Source organism: Takifugu flavidus, chromosome 14, assembly GCF_003711565.1.
Source record: "Takifugu flavidus isolate HTHZ2018 chromosome 14, ASM371156v2, whole genome shotgun sequence".
In the NCBI taxonomy this organism is placed as follows: Eukaryota; Metazoa; Chordata; class Actinopteri; order Tetraodontiformes; family Tetraodontidae; genus Takifugu; species Takifugu flavidus.
In genome coordinates this window covers 4,554,143-4,572,478 of record NC_079533.1, presented here as the reverse complement: position 1 = coordinate 4,572,478, position 18,336 = coordinate 4,554,143, and the positions used below count along the sequence as shown (strand labels likewise).

General features: G+C 42.8%; 1 protein-coding gene and 3 long non-coding RNA genes across 7 annotated transcripts in view; 2 read left to right on the top strand and 2 right to left on the bottom strand.

Moving 5' to 3' along the window:
- Positions 1 to 3,868, bottom strand: part of LOC130538164 (rho GTPase-activating protein 26-like) — a 55,591-nt gene extending 51,723 nt beyond the window's left edge. For 2 of the 3 annotated variants that reach the window (XM_057055532.1, XM_057055533.1), the window contains exon 1: positions 3,158 to 3,868. In XM_057055532.1, the coding sequence (XP_056911512.1) occupies positions 3,158 to 3,311 (154 nt within the window). In that variant the 5' untranslated portion in view covers positions 3,312 to 3,868. The remainder of the gene's footprint in view (positions 1 to 3,157) is intronic. The other variant, XM_057055531.1, reaches the window with a different exon arrangement.
- Positions 3,869 to 5,445: 1,577 nt separating this feature from the next.
- LOC130538189 (uncharacterized) lies at positions 5,446 to 5,848 on the top strand. The gene is made up of 2 exons (XR_008953802.1): positions 5,446 to 5,722; positions 5,756 to 5,848. It is a non-coding gene; the product is annotated as an uncharacterized LOC130538189 (long non-coding RNA).
- A 5,817-nt stretch (positions 5,849 to 11,665) lies between these two features.
- LOC130538196 (uncharacterized) lies at positions 11,666 to 13,566 on the top strand. The gene is made up of 3 exons (XR_008953812.1): positions 11,666 to 11,824; positions 11,907 to 12,338; positions 13,442 to 13,566. It is a non-coding gene; the product is annotated as an uncharacterized LOC130538196 (long non-coding RNA).
- On the bottom strand, positions 12,463 to 14,363 carry LOC130538185 (uncharacterized). 2 transcript variants are annotated; one of them, XR_008953799.1, is made up of 4 exons: positions 14,211 to 14,363; positions 13,864 to 14,134; positions 13,114 to 13,673; positions 12,463 to 13,039 (listed from the first exon to the last, which is right to left on the bottom strand). It is a non-coding gene; the product is annotated as an uncharacterized LOC130538185 (long non-coding RNA). The 2 variants fall into 2 exon arrangements; XR_008953798.1 differs by having other exon boundaries at positions 13,114 to 14,134.
- Between the last annotated feature and the right edge of the window lie 3,973 nt (positions 14,364 to 18,336).

Sequence of the window (18,336 nt, the reverse complement as noted above, 5' to 3'; positions counted from 1 at the left end):
GCCCAATTTTCACATCTGCAGAACCTTTAAAGTAAACACTCATGCATGGCATCCAAACCCAGCAAACAGAAAGCATTCTCTACAGAGCTAAAATTCTCCTTCCTGCCCTCTACAACCTGTTCTCACTTTTGCACCAACATTAAATCTAATGTCTCTTATAAGAAAGTAAAGGTAAATTTGCATTTAGATCAGAGTGTTTTTCTTAATATTCACATATCCCGTGAGTGCAACTGTTCACGCTACCCCAGCTAAAATGTTTCTGCTAATTTGACACCTGCTGCATGTCTGGACAGATAGACAGCTGTTCTGTGAGGTTTATTTTCTGCAGAGCCACAGCTTTTCTCTACTGTAGGCCCCTACAACTTTGGAAATTTGACTGACAGCTGAATGCACCCTGTGGGCTAGGAACACTCTTAGAAATAGTAAAAGTCTGCTTTGTTACTGCTGGGTGATGTTTCACATAAGACAAGCTCAAAATAAACAATCTGCATCAGAAACCACTAGCTTTTAAGTGAATATGGCTTGAGTTTAGAAGCAGAGCATTCTTGTCATGAAATGTTGCCTTTATGGCCGAACAGTAGACCTCAGATAGCTATGGTGAAAGAGCAGAGAGACCTTTTGTGAAAAATTCAGACATCATTGAGTTTAGTCATAGTTTAAGATTATACAAAGCAAATTTCTGCTTTTAAAAAGGCAGCAAAACACACTGCTGAAACAAGAAGCTCCACTGCAAAAACATTATTTTATTCCATCTTCAATAGAGACAAAATCATCGTATTCTTGAAACTTTGGAAGGGCTCACAGTTCTAACAGTTCTACAAAACACACTTAGAATTTGCTCTTTGATCAAGCAGGCAGATATGTCATCATTGAATAAGCAAGACAAGCTAAAGATGCAGAAGGTGTCATTTCTTCAAACTCAAGAGGCAGTTGTGCTAAAACCACTCACATGCAGACTGAGCCACAATCATTGGTCACTCATTTGGATTTTATTTTTAAAACCAACCAATAAGCAAACACAGCTTTGCCCTTCATTGTTCTGATTTCAATTCCTCTGTCCACTCGCTTTTCTACCTAATCACATTTCTAAAACAGTCACCTGTCTGAAACTAGTGTGCGAGCTGTCTGGAGAGGGAACAAAAATCAGGCTTTCGCCCTGAGTTGTTGCACGAGAGAAGCTCCTTCATGCATACATCGCTGGTAGGGGCAGAAATAAGTTCCACATTGTCCTGATGATAAGGACACAAAGTACCACTGTATCATTGTCAGATACTGTTAATGAATAGGTCCCCTAGCTAAACCATTGATACCAGTTTCAGTACAACTGGAGTCCAGCAACAACCATATTAAAGACTCAACTAATCTAATAAAGTGGCTGGCTGGGCTGTGATTGGTTTCTTTTTCTGCAACAAATCTGTGCTGGGAAAATACATTAGCATTTACATTTGATGATCTTTTGAGATTGAGCAAGCATGCTAATTACTGTAGATGCATTGAAAATGTATTTTTCTTTGGGACATTCAGACACAGCCTGAGGTTGTTTGTGAGATTGCTGGGGGTAGCTAAAGGTTCAATTTAAAGTCTGAAAAAACTGCCTGAAAGCAAGGCTGTTATCAAGATAGTGCTAATGGAAGGAAGGCTTTTAACGAGTACCAGGCAGCATGCAAAGGGAAACGTATGTCTGAATATGTGTGGGATTTTTAGGGTTTAGGCAGACTGTAGGTTTCAGCAAAAAAAAAAAAAAAAAAAACAAAATCCAAAAGGACATTTATGCTCTACCAGAACTTACTCCTGCACATTACTCCTGCATTGACCTGCACTATTTCTTACTATTTATATATATACACTGTACATATGTCTTATTTTATTTATCTTATTCTAATGTTGTCTTTTTTATGTTGAATGTCGCAGCGTCACACCAGGACAAATTCCTAGCTTGTGTAATACTGTGTATTACATGAACAATGGCAATAAACCTGATTCTAATTCTAACTTCAGGGAGTAATTTAAGTTTGGGACCATGTTTTAAAGTTTAGGCATAAATTACTTCCCAAAGAGGAAGGTGGGTGCCTCTTTGGTTTGTTGTTTTACTTCTTCAACAGCAAAGAGCTTGTGAAATTAATAAAAAATACTTTAAAAAAAGTCAACTTTAAAATGTGTTAAAATTACTCATCTATTTTATTACTTGCAAAAACCATGCCAACTTTAGCTCAATGATGTGTCAAAACATGAGTTTACTTTTACAAGCCAATGGAACATAAAGCTGGTGATTAAATAATGTCTCCCAGCATAAAAGTCCCAAATAAAGTGACACATGGTGGCTCATCATTTTCTGTGTCTGGTCTAACATGGATTTGATCATGAAAAGGAAACAAATACAGATGTAAAAGCTCTAAGAAGATTTTGGGTCTCCTTCTCCATCAGCAATTACTGGGTTTAAATAGGGTCAAACATCCTCCCTGGACCACAAGAAAAGCTAGGGGAGGCAGAGTTACAATGAAAGATGCAGCAAAAACCAGTTACAGAGCAGCAGTATTCAAGAGAGACAATCAGGTTTGCTTTCTAGATCTCACCAACAGGCAAAAACAGAATTGTCTTTACATTCATGCATCAGCTAAAAAAAATAATTGTGGTGACAGAGCCGGAATGTTCCTACAGGGGTAGAATATTCAGGTGACATGGGAGGCTGGTCTGGTCCTGGACTTTTCAGGATGTGCCCATTGGGACAAGAGTGTTGCCAATAGTAGTTCAGAGTCCCCTTTTTGGTTTCTGTCTTTTATATCTAAGAGTTCAGTTCCATAAAGATTTTAATGTCTTATTTCTTTAAGATTGATAGCAGTGTATGAATGTAGAATTTTAACACCTGGCCCATCTCTTATCCTGACTGGCTCATTAAAATGTCACCTAAACACACCATCATCTGGCCTCACCACCCACACGTGTAACCATGTTTCTGTTCAAAACTGCAGTGTAACATAAACCTCTCTTCTTGACTCTTATTAACAATCAAGACTTCGTGCCTTATCAGGAGGACCCAGACAAACAGAGGCAAGTGCACAATTCTGATTAGTCTTCCATAGGATACAGACATGAAGGCCTGCTGGCGAAAGCACAGCGATCTTAAATATTATAAACATAGTATGAGGGTTCTACTTACATTTTAAAGCCTGGATCAACGCCTTTCCGTCTTTAATGAGCTCCTTAATGAACTTGTTGGTCTTTTCCAGTTCCACTTCATGGGATTTGAGCCTGTCCCTGAACTGGGGGCTGTCCAGGTAGCAGTCGCTGAACTCCAGCGCAGGTAACCCCATTTTCGTTCACACCTCCAGAACCACCCACACCAGCATCAGCTGCTGCACAAACACACTCCAAAGGAGAGAGGGGGGAATCGAATGCAGCTGCGATGGAAGTCCGAGGTTTTTCTAGTGCTACTGGTGGTTCCGCCACTTATGGCCGTTCCGCTGCCTCGGATTGATGCAAAATCCAATTATGACATGTAAACACTGGGCCGGGGAAGAGAATTTGCATGTACAACCTTTGATTTTTCTTCTTTTACGATTAAAACTCTTTCGCTGACACAAACCCTCCACGGTCCAATAGGGCCCGATCACCCTAAATCGTCACAAAAATTGTCAAGCGAGTTAAGTGCTGTGGGCGGGATTAAAAGAAATCACTTCCTCGGGCGAACATGAGCTACGCTCCTCTCAGCTAAGGCATCGTGAACCGGGATAGCGGCGAGCAAGGAGGGAGGCTGTTAAAAAGAAAACTGGCCCAGTGAATGTGGCGTCTTCACTGGGCGGTTTTAGACTGCGTCTCCACCAACAGACCCACTCTGAGCGTAGCGTCGCACACTAAACAACCTAACCCAGCATGGCTAATCCTTTGAGTGACGGCTCCTCTTGTCCAATCAGATAACAGGAATTGAATATGGCGGAGTAAGGGGTGGGCCACTCTTTGTCAACCGTTGCAAAACACAAGAGGACTCACATATATGTGTCAAAATCTATTATTTGTTCAGGTCGATAACGTGATTTTAAGTGAGCGATCACTGTGTTCAATTCTATAGACCCTGTCTTTTATCTACAGTAATAACAGTAAATATTTTGATTGCACTAAAACCGGTATATTTCCCTCACATTGTGCGAGAACAGTGGATTAATCACTTCTTTAAAAAATTTCTAAGGTTTTCATATAATTGTAATATATTTTATATCTCAAAAAGTGTCACATTTGTTTAACCCTATTGGATGTCCGTTACTGAATGTAAAGTACAAAGTAGTTTAATATTTGAGCTGCTATTTAAGTTTTGGGAATTAATGTTTCATCATCCATATCATAAACGAGCTTTGCCTCTACTGGAGCGATGGGAGGAGAACTGACGTCATTTTAGACAGAGTGGGTAGATTCTGGGGAAATTCTCTCAAATTTGAATTAAATCCTCACATTAATCTCTCCTGACATCTAGTGGGAGATGTGTGTATTGCACTATTTTACATTTTCTGTTGTCGATATGATCTTGACTCATCTGAAGAAAAAAAACTCATCTGACTCATCTGAAAGTAATAGAGAGATAGTTTGATCATTTTATCAATATTTTATCTATATCTATATCTATATCTAGATATAGATATAGATCTATATCTATGTCTAGATATAGATATATCTATATAGATATATATATATCTATATATCTATATAGATATATATATAAATAAATGCTTAGAACGTACCATACCATCCTCTACCGCTTATCCGGGGTCGGGTCGCGGGGGCAGCAGCCTAAGCAGAGACGCCCAGACTTCCCTCTCCCCAGCTACTTCTTCCAGCTCGTTCGGGGGGATCCCCAGGCATTCCCAGACCAGTCGAGAGACAGTCTCGAACGTGTCCTGGGTCTTCCCGGGGGCCTCCTACCAGAGGGACATGCCCTGAACACCTCATCAGGGAGGCGTCCAGGAGGCATCCTAACTAGATGCCCAAGCCACCTCATCTGGCTCATCTCAACGTGGAGGAGCAGCAGCTCTGCTCCGAGCTCCTCTGCTTAGAACGTTATAAATTAATTTACTTGCAAAAGCTTAAATGTTAATAACTTAAATGTTATTCTTATATATCTTTAGTCCCATTTTAATGTATTATTTGTGTGTCAGCAAAAAATGCTTGTTGCTAAGTAACAGGAACAGAATTATTTGTGTATATCTACAACTAAAATAAATTCTCACGAGATCTTGTGGAAAATTTGCGCAAATATAATAGCCGGAGACGCTTTGCAAAATATGGCATAGTTCAGGAAATAGATTTCCCCCCCCATTCGAGATTAAATCAAAAATCTGATCACCCAGAAGATGTAGAACCTTCTAAATTATATTTTAAAACAAAACAGACATTTGGAGTGTATATAAGTCATGAGGCTGTGTTGAGGTGCGGCCCAGATGTGCATACTGCAGTCAGAGGGTTGTCCCTATTTCAGACTTGTTTTGTTTTTGTGACGGGTATGGTATGGACCCAAGTGCAATACAAAACAGGCAATAAACTGATGATCAGTCAACTGGTTTATTAACTGCAATCTGGCAAACAAAGAACAGTTCAAGGGCGGGGCAGTGGACTTGGTAGAGGCAGGCAAAAAGTCAGTAACCGGGAGGCAGGCAGAATCAGGCAAACAATCCAGAGGGAGACTGGCTGAGCTCGTGGTCAAAACGGAAGACAGAGTTAATTTACCGGGGGTTAGGTAGAACAGGCAGGGTCGATTCCGGGAAGACAGGCAGGTAAACGCTGGAAGGTCATGCATAGCAGAGACAATCTGGCACCAAGTGAGTGTGAGGCTGGAGAATATATACTGGTAGGTGAACTGATTGATGAGTGAAGGCAGGTGTGTGATCAGTGAGTGAGGGCAGGTGTGTGATCAGTGAGTGAGGACAGGTGTGTGATCAGAGGGTGTGGTGTGAGCAGGGGAGTGGAAAAGAACTGAGTCCATGGGCTGGAGCAGGGTGTGACAGTTTTAGTGAGCACCAGGTAACGTAGTTGTCTGAAAGCCGAATTAAAAACACAGTATTATAAAAATAAATCAAACAATATTTTATGTGGGGAGGAAGGGAAAAATAAATACGTACAGCGAATGAAAAGAAGACAGACATCTATATTTTGCAAGCATCGTCTTATTTTTGGTTATTGTGCTATTTCTTCAGTAGTAGTGATAATTATATCATGAATACTTAATTTGGTTTTCAACTGATTTAATTTCATTTTATCTTTATTTATATGGCATCTCTTACAATCAAAATTGTCTATAGGTGCTTTACAGAAACCCATGGCCTGACCCCCAACAAGCAGTGGCAAGGAAAAAAACTCAAATTAAACAGGAGAGGATAGGCAGCCATGAACCAGCAGGGTGACAGAATCCTGTCAGGTGATATGCTTATAGCAGCATAACTAAGATTTAAACCTATACATTAGATGACCCTGACATTCTGTTATTGCCCTTCTGCATTTTAATTACCATGACTTTGATATATATTATTTTTCCCTTCTTATATGTAGAGACAGTGTACTCATTGGCATTGACACACCAAGAGCAAAAAAATACAAAAAACCTTTCCACAAACTGAATGAGAATCAGTGAAAATGATCAAACTATCTCTCTTACAAAAAGTGGAGCATATGTTTCCGCAGACAGCAGTGTCCATTATCAATGAACACCATGGATACACGATAATGCAGAAAGTCTGTAGTGGATCATTATACCTGCAGTTGTCAGTACTACAGCAAGTGAGGACATGTTGTATGACGTTTAGGAGTACCGTGATGGCAGGGACAAATGCTTTTAGTCCCAGAGCAAATTTGGTTTAGGATTGCAGGAGACGGAGTGAGATGAGTCAGCCACGGTGCAGTCAGAGCAACATGGAAATTGGTCAGATTTTTCCACTTTTTCTGTAAACACCTGCACTTGCTATCACTCCTGCAAGTCCAAGTTCAAGCACAAAGACAGATTTACACTCACGTTACAATTTGAACATATTTAGGTTGTCAAATCACAATCTGGGATTAATTATAAAGAGCTGCTTGTAGGGGGACCCTCCTGCTGATGGCCGGCTGGGTAGAGAGAGAGGAGAGAGAGAAGAGGAGAGGAGAGGAGAAGAAGAGAAGAGGAGAGGGGAGAGGAGAGGAAGATGAAGAGGAGAGAGGAGGGAGAGGAGAGAGAGGAGAGGAGAGGAGAGGAGAGGAGAGGCACAGAGCACAGAACCACACACAAAAATACACTATACAGCGGGTCAGTCTTCGCACTTTCTGCTTGAGGGTCCTGATATGTGAATTATACCAGGGGGCACACCTACTCTGATTTACCATTTTCTTTTTCAGGGGGGCAACAGAATTCTCAGTAAGGTTGCTGCACCTTCAGCAATAGAGTCAACCTCAGCAGGACTAAGATTATAATGATTTATCCCTGGGGAAACGCACAGTGGTCCTGAGATTAGCACAGGGATCACTTCCTTAAATTTAGCTACAGCATTATCTGAAAGACATCTGCTATAGTAAGACTTTTGTTCTGAGCATAGAATAATCCTTAATCATAAATGTGAAAGTGATCAAAGAATGGTCTGACAGGAGTGGGTTCTGAGGGAACACTGACACATGTTCTACCTCAACACCATAATTCAGAACTAGATCTAGGGTGTGATTGAAGCTATGAGTTGGTTGGTTTATCTGCTGAGGAAACCAACTGACTCAAGTAATGAAATGAAGCAATTTCTAAAGCTGTCATTTAGAACATCTACATGGATATTAAAGTCTCCAATGATAATGACTTTGTCCGTTCTAAGGACCAAGTCAGATAAGAAATCAGAGAACTCAGACAGGAACTCTGAATGTGGCCCAGCAGGGGGCCAATATACAACTACAAACAGAAGTGGCTTTTCTGCCTTCCAGTTCAGATGACTGATGCCAAGAGTCAGGCTTTCAAATGAACTGGAGCCATATTTTGGTCTAGGATTAATTAATAACTTGGAGTGATAGATTGCTGCCTCTCCCCCTCCTCGACCAGTAACACAAGGAATATGCTAATTAAGATGGGTAGGAGGAGTAGATTCATTTAAGATAACATAATCCTCCTCCTGAAGCCAGGTCTCAGTAAGACAAAATAAGATCAATGTGATGATCCGCTATCAGGTCGTGCACTAACAGGGATTTACACAAAAGAGATCTAATATTTAACAGTCCACACTTAATTGTGATATTAGTTTCTCCAACTTGTGCTTCAGTATTAATTTTAATAAGTTTATGGTGATTGACCGCTCCCCTGCTCTGTGCTTGGTGAACTTTTAACCGTGGAACAGAGACTACCTTTATAATGTTAAATATGTTATTTTTGGTGGATGAGGGTTCTATGGAAGCAGCAGAGAGGTGTGTAAGACTACAACTCTGCATCCTGGTCTGGACCCTGGATTGTCAGGTCACTTTGGGTCTAATAAAATTAGCCAAATTACTAGAAATGAGAGAGGCACCATCCCGTGTGGGATGGACACCGTCTCTCCTAATCAGACCAGGTTTTCCCCAAAAAGTGCTCCAATTGTCTATAAAAACCACCTGGTTTTCGGGGCACCACCGTGACTGCCAGCGACGAAGCGACGACATGCGGCTAAACATCTCATCGCTGGCCAGATTGGGGAGGGGACCAGAGAATGCTATGGAGTCTGACATCGTTTTTGCGTAGTTGCACACCGACTCCAAGTTAATTTTGGTGACCTCTGACTGACGAAGCCGGGTGTCGTTGGCTCCGACGTGAATAATAACATATGATTAATCCTTGTGTCTCCACAAGGATACCACTGCAAGAGTAAATCAAATGGTGACCTGTTAATCTGAAAATTGAGTAATTTTAAGGGGGAAAAAAGAGGGGGGAGAGGGCCAGACTCATCAGGAGCATCACCTCATGACCTTTTCACAGGTAGCTGAATCAATTATCAAAGACCTGCTGGAATTTTTTTTTTTTTTTAAAAAGAAAATCAAAATTACCACCTTAATAAAGAAAAGGTGTCATTTGCATGAATATACATATTGTAGAATTCTGTTATGCTTGTGTATTTCCAGTTTCTGATGCCTTGAAATAAATATTGTACTTCTACAGATTTATGATGTCAGGGTCACTTTTACAAAGACTGAACCCAGAATGTATACAGGAGGCAGGAAATCGCCAAGTGAAGTGTTTTACAATATTTACAAAGTCCAATGGTACACGGGTGCTCTTCAACATGGAGACTACAGAAGAAGAAAAGACAGGATTAATCCAACAGTAAGTACTAAAGTCTCAAGACGCTCAATTGCCGACAACACAGGTAAAACTATGTGACACTGATCAGCTGGTGTAAGCTGCTTAAAAAGACTCCTAATCAAACTGATCTGCCACAGGTGTTGCAGCAGCCAGCGCGTGCAGGGAAAAAAAGGTGAAACACCCCCGATGGTAGAAACAAACTGCAACAACAAAACAGGAAAAATCACAGGATCATAATAGTAAAAGTTATTTCAGTCAAACATTTAAATTAATCTAGTGATTATGCTGTCAATTCTAGAATCCTGGTTTAAGAGTTAAATCATTACAATATTATTGTTGCCATTTGTTTTAAAGAGTGAAATATTAATTTAGAAACTCATTTCTTGGCCACCAATTTTACAAAAACCCACTTTGGCCTCTTTTTTTGACGTTTGCTTGTGGAAAAAACGTCACTTTAGGTCAGGAGACACATTTTCTCAGAACAAAGGTGAATGCAACAAGAACATTTGAAAACATATGCTGGTAATACATTATGACTTTTTTTGACGTTTATTCGTGGAGAAAATGTCACGATGGCTCAGGAGACACATTTCTCTCAGAACAAAGGAGAATGCAACAAGATCATAAGAAAACTTATGCTGGTATCACATTATGACTTTTTTGATGTTTGCTCGTGGAGAAAATGTCACTTTGGCTCAGGAGACACATTTTTCTCAAAACAGAAGTAAATGCAACATGATCATATGAAAATTTATGCTGCAGTCAGATTATGAGTTTTCTGACCTTTGCGCGTGGAGAAAACTTCACTTTGTGTTGGGAGACACATTTTTCTCAGAACAAAGGTGAATGCAACATGATCATGAGAAAACTTATGCTGGTATCACATTATGACTTTTGTGACGTTTGCTCGTGTAGCCCTGGGTAAAACCAGGCATGTTAAAAAGAAAAGACATCAGTTAAAATAAATAAAGAAATAAATAGCAGCTAGAGCTAAAAAGAAACAGTTCATGATAAATAAGTTAATTAAAGTAAGTAAAGTAAAGTAATTAAAAGGCCACTTCAGATTAAAAGTATGATGGAGTGATTTAGCGGTAGGGGGTGAGTTCTGTGTAGTATATGTGTTTTCCAAGATGCATATTACATGTTTGATGCGTTATCCGTGAATGTATATGTTATAATGTCCCCGGGAAACAGAAGAAATAGACAAGTGGAACAAAATGTATTTTATTTTGAAAAGCTGATACGCAGGTGTGAGGGAGGAGCGGAACAGCGAAAAAAGAGAGAAGAGTCGGAGGAGAGGAGAGAGTGTGGAAAAACGGAAAAGTTGATCAAGTGTAATAGAAGTTCGTCATTATAGTCATTCTAGTGTTCGACCAGAACTCTTTTTGAAGACTGAGTGATGACTTCCAAGTAAGTGTTGAGTGGAGAACTCGATACGACAAACGGACGAAGAGGAGAGTGCACGTAGCTGCTGACTAAGTGGCTGCTAACTCTGAACTTGGCTAACGAGCTAGCGGCTAGCAACCTGGTGGAGCCGAGCAGAGGTGGATCGTCGTCCGCGGTGGAGTGACCTGATGTGGAGCTGAGTCCGGAGTTTCCTGCCTTCCTTTGGAGCATCCCTTCCCCTGTTTCAGCAGTTATTCTTCTCACCTGAGGTAACACCTGAGGCACAGTTACACGTTGGAGCCTACCACGTACCCGAGCTGCAACCAGGCCTGCTACGGTAACTTAAGTATTGCCGGCTATTTTCTTTATTGGGGGCCCCACAGTAACTGTTTATTGTGCATATTTGACATATGTGAACGAAGCCTGTTTACAAATGTTTATTTTCTTGAATCTATTTGTTGAGTAAATCTTTTATTTTTTATTTTCCGCTAAAACTGTGTTGGTCTTTGAATTCCTTGGTTTAAGTTCATTGCAGAAACCTTATTCATTATTTCATATTTTAGAAAGAGCTCAGGTTAGCCACCTCTCAAATAGTAAAATACACTAGAGAGGCGCTACACTCGAGAAAATGTCACTTTGGCTAAGGAGACACATTTTTCTCAAAACCGAGGTGATTGCAACATGATAATAATAAAACTTTTACTGCAGTCACATTATGACTTTTCTGACGTTTGCTCGTGGAGAAAATGTCAGTTTGGCTCAGGAGACACATGTTTCTCAAAACAGAGGTAAATGCAACATAATCATCTGAAGACTTATGCTTGGAGTCACATGACTTTTTGGACGTTTGCTCGTGGAGAAAACGTCACTGGCTCAGGAGACACATTTTTCTCAAAATAGAAGTGATTGCAACATGATCATATGAAAACCTATGCTACAAACCTATGACTTTTTTTAATGTTTGCTCGTGGAGAAAACGTCAGTTTGGCTCAGGAGACACATTTTTCTAAAAATAGTACGGCGGGGTTGCAGCTTATCCGGGCAGTTCGACCAACTGAAACTGTTTCACAGAACGAGCATGCTGTCTGGCAGCGCCAAGAAGGTCGGTGCTTCCTCCCGCCATCCTTCCGTCTAGGGCGCTTTGCCGTAAGGGCGCATGCGCTAGTTTGCACTGGGCAGGTAAGGCGCAGCAATGCGCGTCACTGACTCGCCCACTTATGCAGTTCCTAGATAAATGGTAATGGGGCTGTTCTCGCTGCAGTTGGCTGCCGGCTGGTGTCGGTGGGTCGCGTTGCCCCAACGGGAACCCCTCACGGAGTGGTGGCGCCACCAAATACAGTCGGCACAGACTACCTCGCTTACTGGACCCACTGCTGCTTTGGCTCAGTCCCGCTTTAGGAGCTCTCTCCTGTTTGCTCTCGCTCCCTCTCGCACTCTCTCCCTCGCTCCCCGTCGCTCGGAGAAACGGCGCTGAGACGTAGTGGTGCCGCCGAGGCAACCACGGAGCTATTGCCTTCATTTTAGACTCTTAACAGTGTGTGTAAATTGTATCAACTGATATTTACTCTTTTTAGTGTGGCGGGGTGGAGGGAGGTGGAACGGTGGATGACAACGCCACCTGGGGAATTTCACCCCAGGAATTAACCGGAAACAGGCACGCGCAGATACGGTTCGGTTCCAGAGGCAGAGACAGGTGTGGCGGGGGCCCAGACGGGGCTCGGTATCTCTTTCCTAAGTTGACAACGCCACCCCAGGAATTCCACCTGGAGAATTATCAAGGCCGCACAAGTGTTTCTAATGAGGGTAAGAGACTGGTCCAATGTTCAAAATTAATACCTTTATTTCCGGATATCTGCTAACAACAATTGCTAAAATACTCACACACCCATTCAAGTTCATATTCGAGATTTTTACAATTATCTTTAAAACACCTGCACCCCACAGGGTAGGATCGGCACCACTTAGAAAATAACAGAAAAACGTACACAATAATAGAACCCAAATAAACATACAAAAATAACCCACACAAATAACACAATTAATCAAATCCAAATAACATGCAAAATAACCCACACGAGCAAAAAGCACACTTAGTCAAACCCAAATAAACATGCAAAATAACCCACACAAACAATAATCACAAATCAACCCCAAATAAACATGCAAAATAACCCCCGCAACAAAACATTAAACCCAAAATAAAGGCAATCCTAGTCCTCCTAGAGGCGCAGTTCACTCACACTCGCACTTTAGATTGGACCCCACACGATGATACCTCGCAGAGGTACACAGGGGTGACAGTCGGGAGCATACGCGATACACGCGATGCGGAGGGCAAAACAGCAGCCGGGCAACGGGAGGAAAGCGCACGAGAGCCGGCACCTGTAACAATTTCTGTTAAAAGAGAAAGCAATTTTAAGTTGCTGACAATTCCCCATATGGTGAGGCTAAAAGCAGCCGCTACGTACCGTCAGGTGAGGGAAAGAAATCTCTAAAATGGAGACGCACACCGAGCCACCACAGCGTTCCCGCAAGCAGGGCCAAACAGCCGACGAACCAAAGACACCCACGGCTCCCCAGCTCTGATGACAGCAGTCCCAGGTGCGCACGGGATAGCACAGCCCGATCGCACAGCAATCAATGAGGAGGACCAAGTAAACTGTGGTGTGGCACCCAAAAGCTCGACAACAAGAGCAGCCAGTGCAGCACAGTCTCCTTTTAAGGGGAACGCCACAGCTGCAACTGCCCGAACAATTAAGCTAATCAGCAGCGCATGAACTCCATGCTGCCACACAGGATTGAGGGTTAGGCAGTACAATTTTATTAAATCCAACTTAACACCAAAATAACTCGGCTGTACAAACAAACAAAAGGGGGTGGACAGGGCTGGGGCCCCACCGGCAGGTGAAACTCAATTAGGGGAAAAAGCAAACTAAAAAACCCGTGCTACTACAAACAAAACTACACACGAAAGGTGTGATAAAAACGCCCTCCACCAGGGGTTGGTCCCCGCCGTGGCCCGCAGCACCTGTCCACAAAGAAAAGAGGACAATTAAATTTACAATGATAATCAGACGCGTCGAGCGCACACGCACACACACCTCACACAGACAAGCGAATAAATGGCGACCAGGTCGTCCAAAGAAAACAACGTCAACCAAGACACAAAAAGCAACAAAACCAACAAAAGTAAATGTAAATTGATACAATTTACGTACTGTTAAGAGTCTAAAATTAAAAGTAATAGCTCCGTGGTCGCCTCGGCAGCACCACTACGTCTCAGCGCGCGTCCCCCGAGCGAAGGGGGGGGGGGGGCGAGAGAGAGAGAGCGCGAGAGCGAACAGGAGAGAGTCCCGCAAACGGGACGGAGCCAAAGCAGCAGTGGGTCCAGTACGCGAGGTAGTCCGTGCCGACTGTTTGGTGGCGCCACCACTCCGTGAAGGGTTCCCGCTGGGGCAACGCGACCCACCGACGCCAGCCGGAAGTCAACTGCAACAAGGACAGCGCCATTAACCTTTATCGACCGAGTGCGGGGAAGTCAGTGACGCGCATTGCTGCGCCTTACCTGCCCAGGGTAAACTAGCGCGCGTGCCCTCACGGCAAAGCGCTCTAGGTGGAAGGATGGCGGGAGGAAGCACCAACCTTCTTGGCGCTGCCAGACAGCATGCTCGCACTGTGAAACAGTTTGTCGGTCGAACCGCCCAGATAAGCCGCTACCCCGCCGTACCGTCGAACGGGGAAAAACAACTAAGATCAGCTGGAGGCAGTGCCTTATATAAACCTTTTCTCCCCACCCACCAATTAAGGCACTACCTCCATAGGACACCTGTTCGGAGGGTAGGCCACGCCCTGCCACATTAGGTTACGTTTCTTTTCGTTTCTTGTTTGATGTTGTGTTCTTTTTGGTCACAATTTATTTGCCTGTCTGTGTGAGGTGCGTGTGTGCTCATCGCGTCTAATTGTTACCGCAGGAAATTTAATTGTTCTTTTTCTTGTGGACAGGTGCTGTGGGCCACAGCGGGGACCCAACCCCTGGTGGAGGGTGTTTAGCGGAGTGCCTTGCGGTGGAGATTCAAACTCTCAGATTACAGAATTATCTTTAGCCTCCTCTAGGCATATTTAATCAATCAGACAGGGAGATGCAATGAGCTGCCGCTCTGTTTCACAACTATACCGGAACAGGTACATAGGTAGTGACGTCATGTCCATGACGCACCGTGAACATTACCCTCTGCAGGACACAATGAGTAAGGACGCACACATATCACATTTAACACCCCCACTCGACCTTTGCTTATTGTGGTACACTCAGTGGTAGAAAATAAACAAAAATATTCTCCCTTTGGTATTCAGTGCAAAAGTAAATAAAAACATATTGGCACATTCTTCTTGCACTTTATATGCCAAACAAATACTGTGCAAACTTATGGAGTTTTAGCTTTGTGGCTGGTTTTGTCATCAAGTCAGCAACCATGTTGTCAGTGGAACAATACTTTAAACAGATCCTCCCACTATTCACAGTTTCACGAATGAAATGATATTTTATATCAATATGTTTACACCTTTGCCGGTTAACTGGGTTCCTGGCCAGTGCAATAGCTCCTTGGTTGTCATCGAACACCTTGGTTTGGGCATACTGATATTTATCAATTCCCTTGAGTAGTTGTTGTAAGTACATACACTCCTGTATAGCTGAGGCTAAGGCCATATATTCTGCCTCACAGGTAGATAGTGCTACTGTTGGTTGTTTTCTGCTCTTCCATGAAATGAGAGAGCTTTTCTGACTAAGACTGGCACAGTAACCTGTGGTGCTACGTCGGTCTGTGACATCCGCTGCCCAGTCAGCATCACTATGGACCATTAGACCTAGTGCCTCCGTGTCATCCTTTTTGAAACACAATCCATGGTTTGTTGTACCCTTTAAATACCTGAACACGTGCTTCACAGTGTTCCAGTGCTCTTCACTTGGCTCTGAGAAATGCTGGGAAAGTTTGCTGACCACGAAACTTAAATCTGGTCGAGTGCATGTTGCCAGGTAGATCAAACTTCCCACTGCCTCTCTATACATCCTTGGATTCTCCAATTTCTTAGCACCATCAGTGTATTCAAGTTTAGACTCACATGGGGTCTCTCGAGGCTTACAATCTTGCATACCAAACCTTGATAGGATCTTGTTGGCATACCTCTCTTGTGTCATTGTGACTTGACCATCTGATTGTTTAAAATCTATTCCCAGAAAATTGTTCAGTTTCCCCAGGTCTTTCATTTTAAATCTCTCAGTGAACATCATTTTGACACTTTTCACAACTTCTTCAGTGTTTGCAGCGATAATCAGATCATCAACCCATATGATCAGAATCACTTTTTCATCTTGTTTTTCCCTTGTGTACAGACAGTTGTCAGCAGGATTTTGTTCGAAACCATTTTCAGTAAGATATGCATGTAACAGAGTATTCCAGTTCCTGCCTGACTGCTTAAGACCATACAGTGACTTCTGCAATTTGCATACCAGTTTTTCTCCTGATTTGGACTTTTTCTCATAACCTTCAGGCTGTTCCAAATAAACCTCTCAATCAATGGGTGCGTGTAGGTATGCAGTTTTCACATCCATTTGATGTAAAACTAAATCTTCCTGCACTGCCTTTTGCAACACAACTCGAACAGTGGTCATGTCAGCTGTAGGCGAGAAAGTTTCCTAATAGTCGATACCTTGTTTTTGGCTATAACCTTTTGCAACAAATCTGGCCTTATACTTGTCAGACCCATCAGTATCACTCTTGAGGGTATACACCCATCTACCCCCCACTGCCTTTTTGCCTGGTGGCAACTGGGTGATTTTGAATGTATTCTCCTCAAGTGACTGAATTTCATCATTCATTGCATTTATCCATTGCTGTGACTTGGTAGACCTTATAGCATCTTGGTAGTTTTGTGGTATGTCACAGACAGCTCTATAACAGGAGTCCACACATGTTACCAGTTTGTATCCTCAGTCTCATAATCTTGCAAGCACACTGGCTTTCTCCTAGTTCTAGGTTGATTCTTCCTAGTTACATGCTCAGTGCTTGGCAGTTCAACTTCAGAAACATCACCTTGAACACTTTGACTTGATGCATTTCCCATTTTGTCATCATTTTCCATAATGTCAAGTACCTTGGGATACACCTCTCTGTCATGATATTCGATGTGTGGCCCGTGTGTCTGCATTTCTTTGTCATTGTCTGTCTTGTTTGTGAATTTTACCAGCCTGTGCTTTTGAACCTTTTCAGTGTCTTTATAGTACACAAGATAAGATGGGCTATTCTTATCGTAACCAATAAAAAGACCCTGCACACTTCTTGAATCCATTTTCCCTTTCTCTTGTGGGTTGTAGGCAAAACACATAGATCCAAATTTCTGAAGTTTTGACATGCTTGGTTTCGTGCCTGTTAGCATTTCATATGGTGTTTTCTTTGTGCGTCTACTGTAACACCGGTTCCTTATGTAGGCTGCTGTCTGTACAGCATAATTCCATAGCTTGTCTGGTAACTTGCTGTCTAACAGCATACATCTGCCCATCTCAGAGAGAGTTCTCCACCCCCTCTCGGCCGTGCCATTTTGGTGAGGCGAGTATGGTGCGGATGTCTCGTGCCTAATGCCATTTTTTGTTAACAGTGCTTTGAATTCCCTATTAGTATACTCTTTTCCATTATCTGACCGCAGACATTTTATTTTCCCATAAGGTGCTGAGTCTGCTAAGAATCTCTCTGTGGCATGTGTAGCATCACTTTTGGATTTCAGGAAGTACACTGTTATAGCACCTGAGTAGTCGTCGGTAAAAGACATAGCATATTTGTGACCCTCTATGCTTGGGGTTCTCATAGGACCCGCTAAATCAGTGTGAACCAGTTGTAAAGGTTCTGTAGCCTTTCTGTCTGGCTCTCTGTTCCTTGTCTGTGTGAATTTTCCTTTTGTACAAATTTCACAAAGTTGTGCTGGCCTCGTTGCACTGCCTTTTATCTCCATGCCTCTTAGCACATCCTGTAATTTTTGCACATCCTCATAATTGCAATGCCCAAGAATTTCATGCCAAGTCTGCATGTCGTGGCACACATTACATTTATCACCATTAACATTCTTTTCAACTGTTGGCAAGTAAAACAGGTTACCACTTTCATGAAAATCAAACCTGTGGTTACGCTTGGTGATCATGTGACTGTCCCCTTTCTTGAAAGTGACTGTAGCTCCACCATTTGTCCCTCTTGCCACTGAGAAGATGTCATGTGGATAGGTTGGCATATACAGTGCGTCTTTCAGCCAGGCTCTGTGCTGACGTCCATCGGTGTCTAGTAGGTAGATCAGCGCCGTCCCTCTGCGTTGAGCCATCCCGCTGCACTTTGTTCCATCTGCCAGCTCGATTGAATGGGTGTCGGGCTGGAATGAGCTGTCGAAGCTCTGGAACTTGGTGATGTCATTCACAATGTGAGACGTTGCTCCAGCGTCCACCATGATCCCCTTCTTCTTTACGTTGGCTGATGGTCTCTCGCTGTTGGTATGCTTGGCCGTGAAGCACTGGTCCTCGTCATCCCTTTCTTTTTCTTCGGCAACTTTCCTGGCTCCATCTGCTTTTCCTTTTTCCTGCATAGGGACTCTGCATGTGTGTTGCTCTTGCAGTGACTGCACCACACTTTTTGGCAGCATTTGCTTCTGAT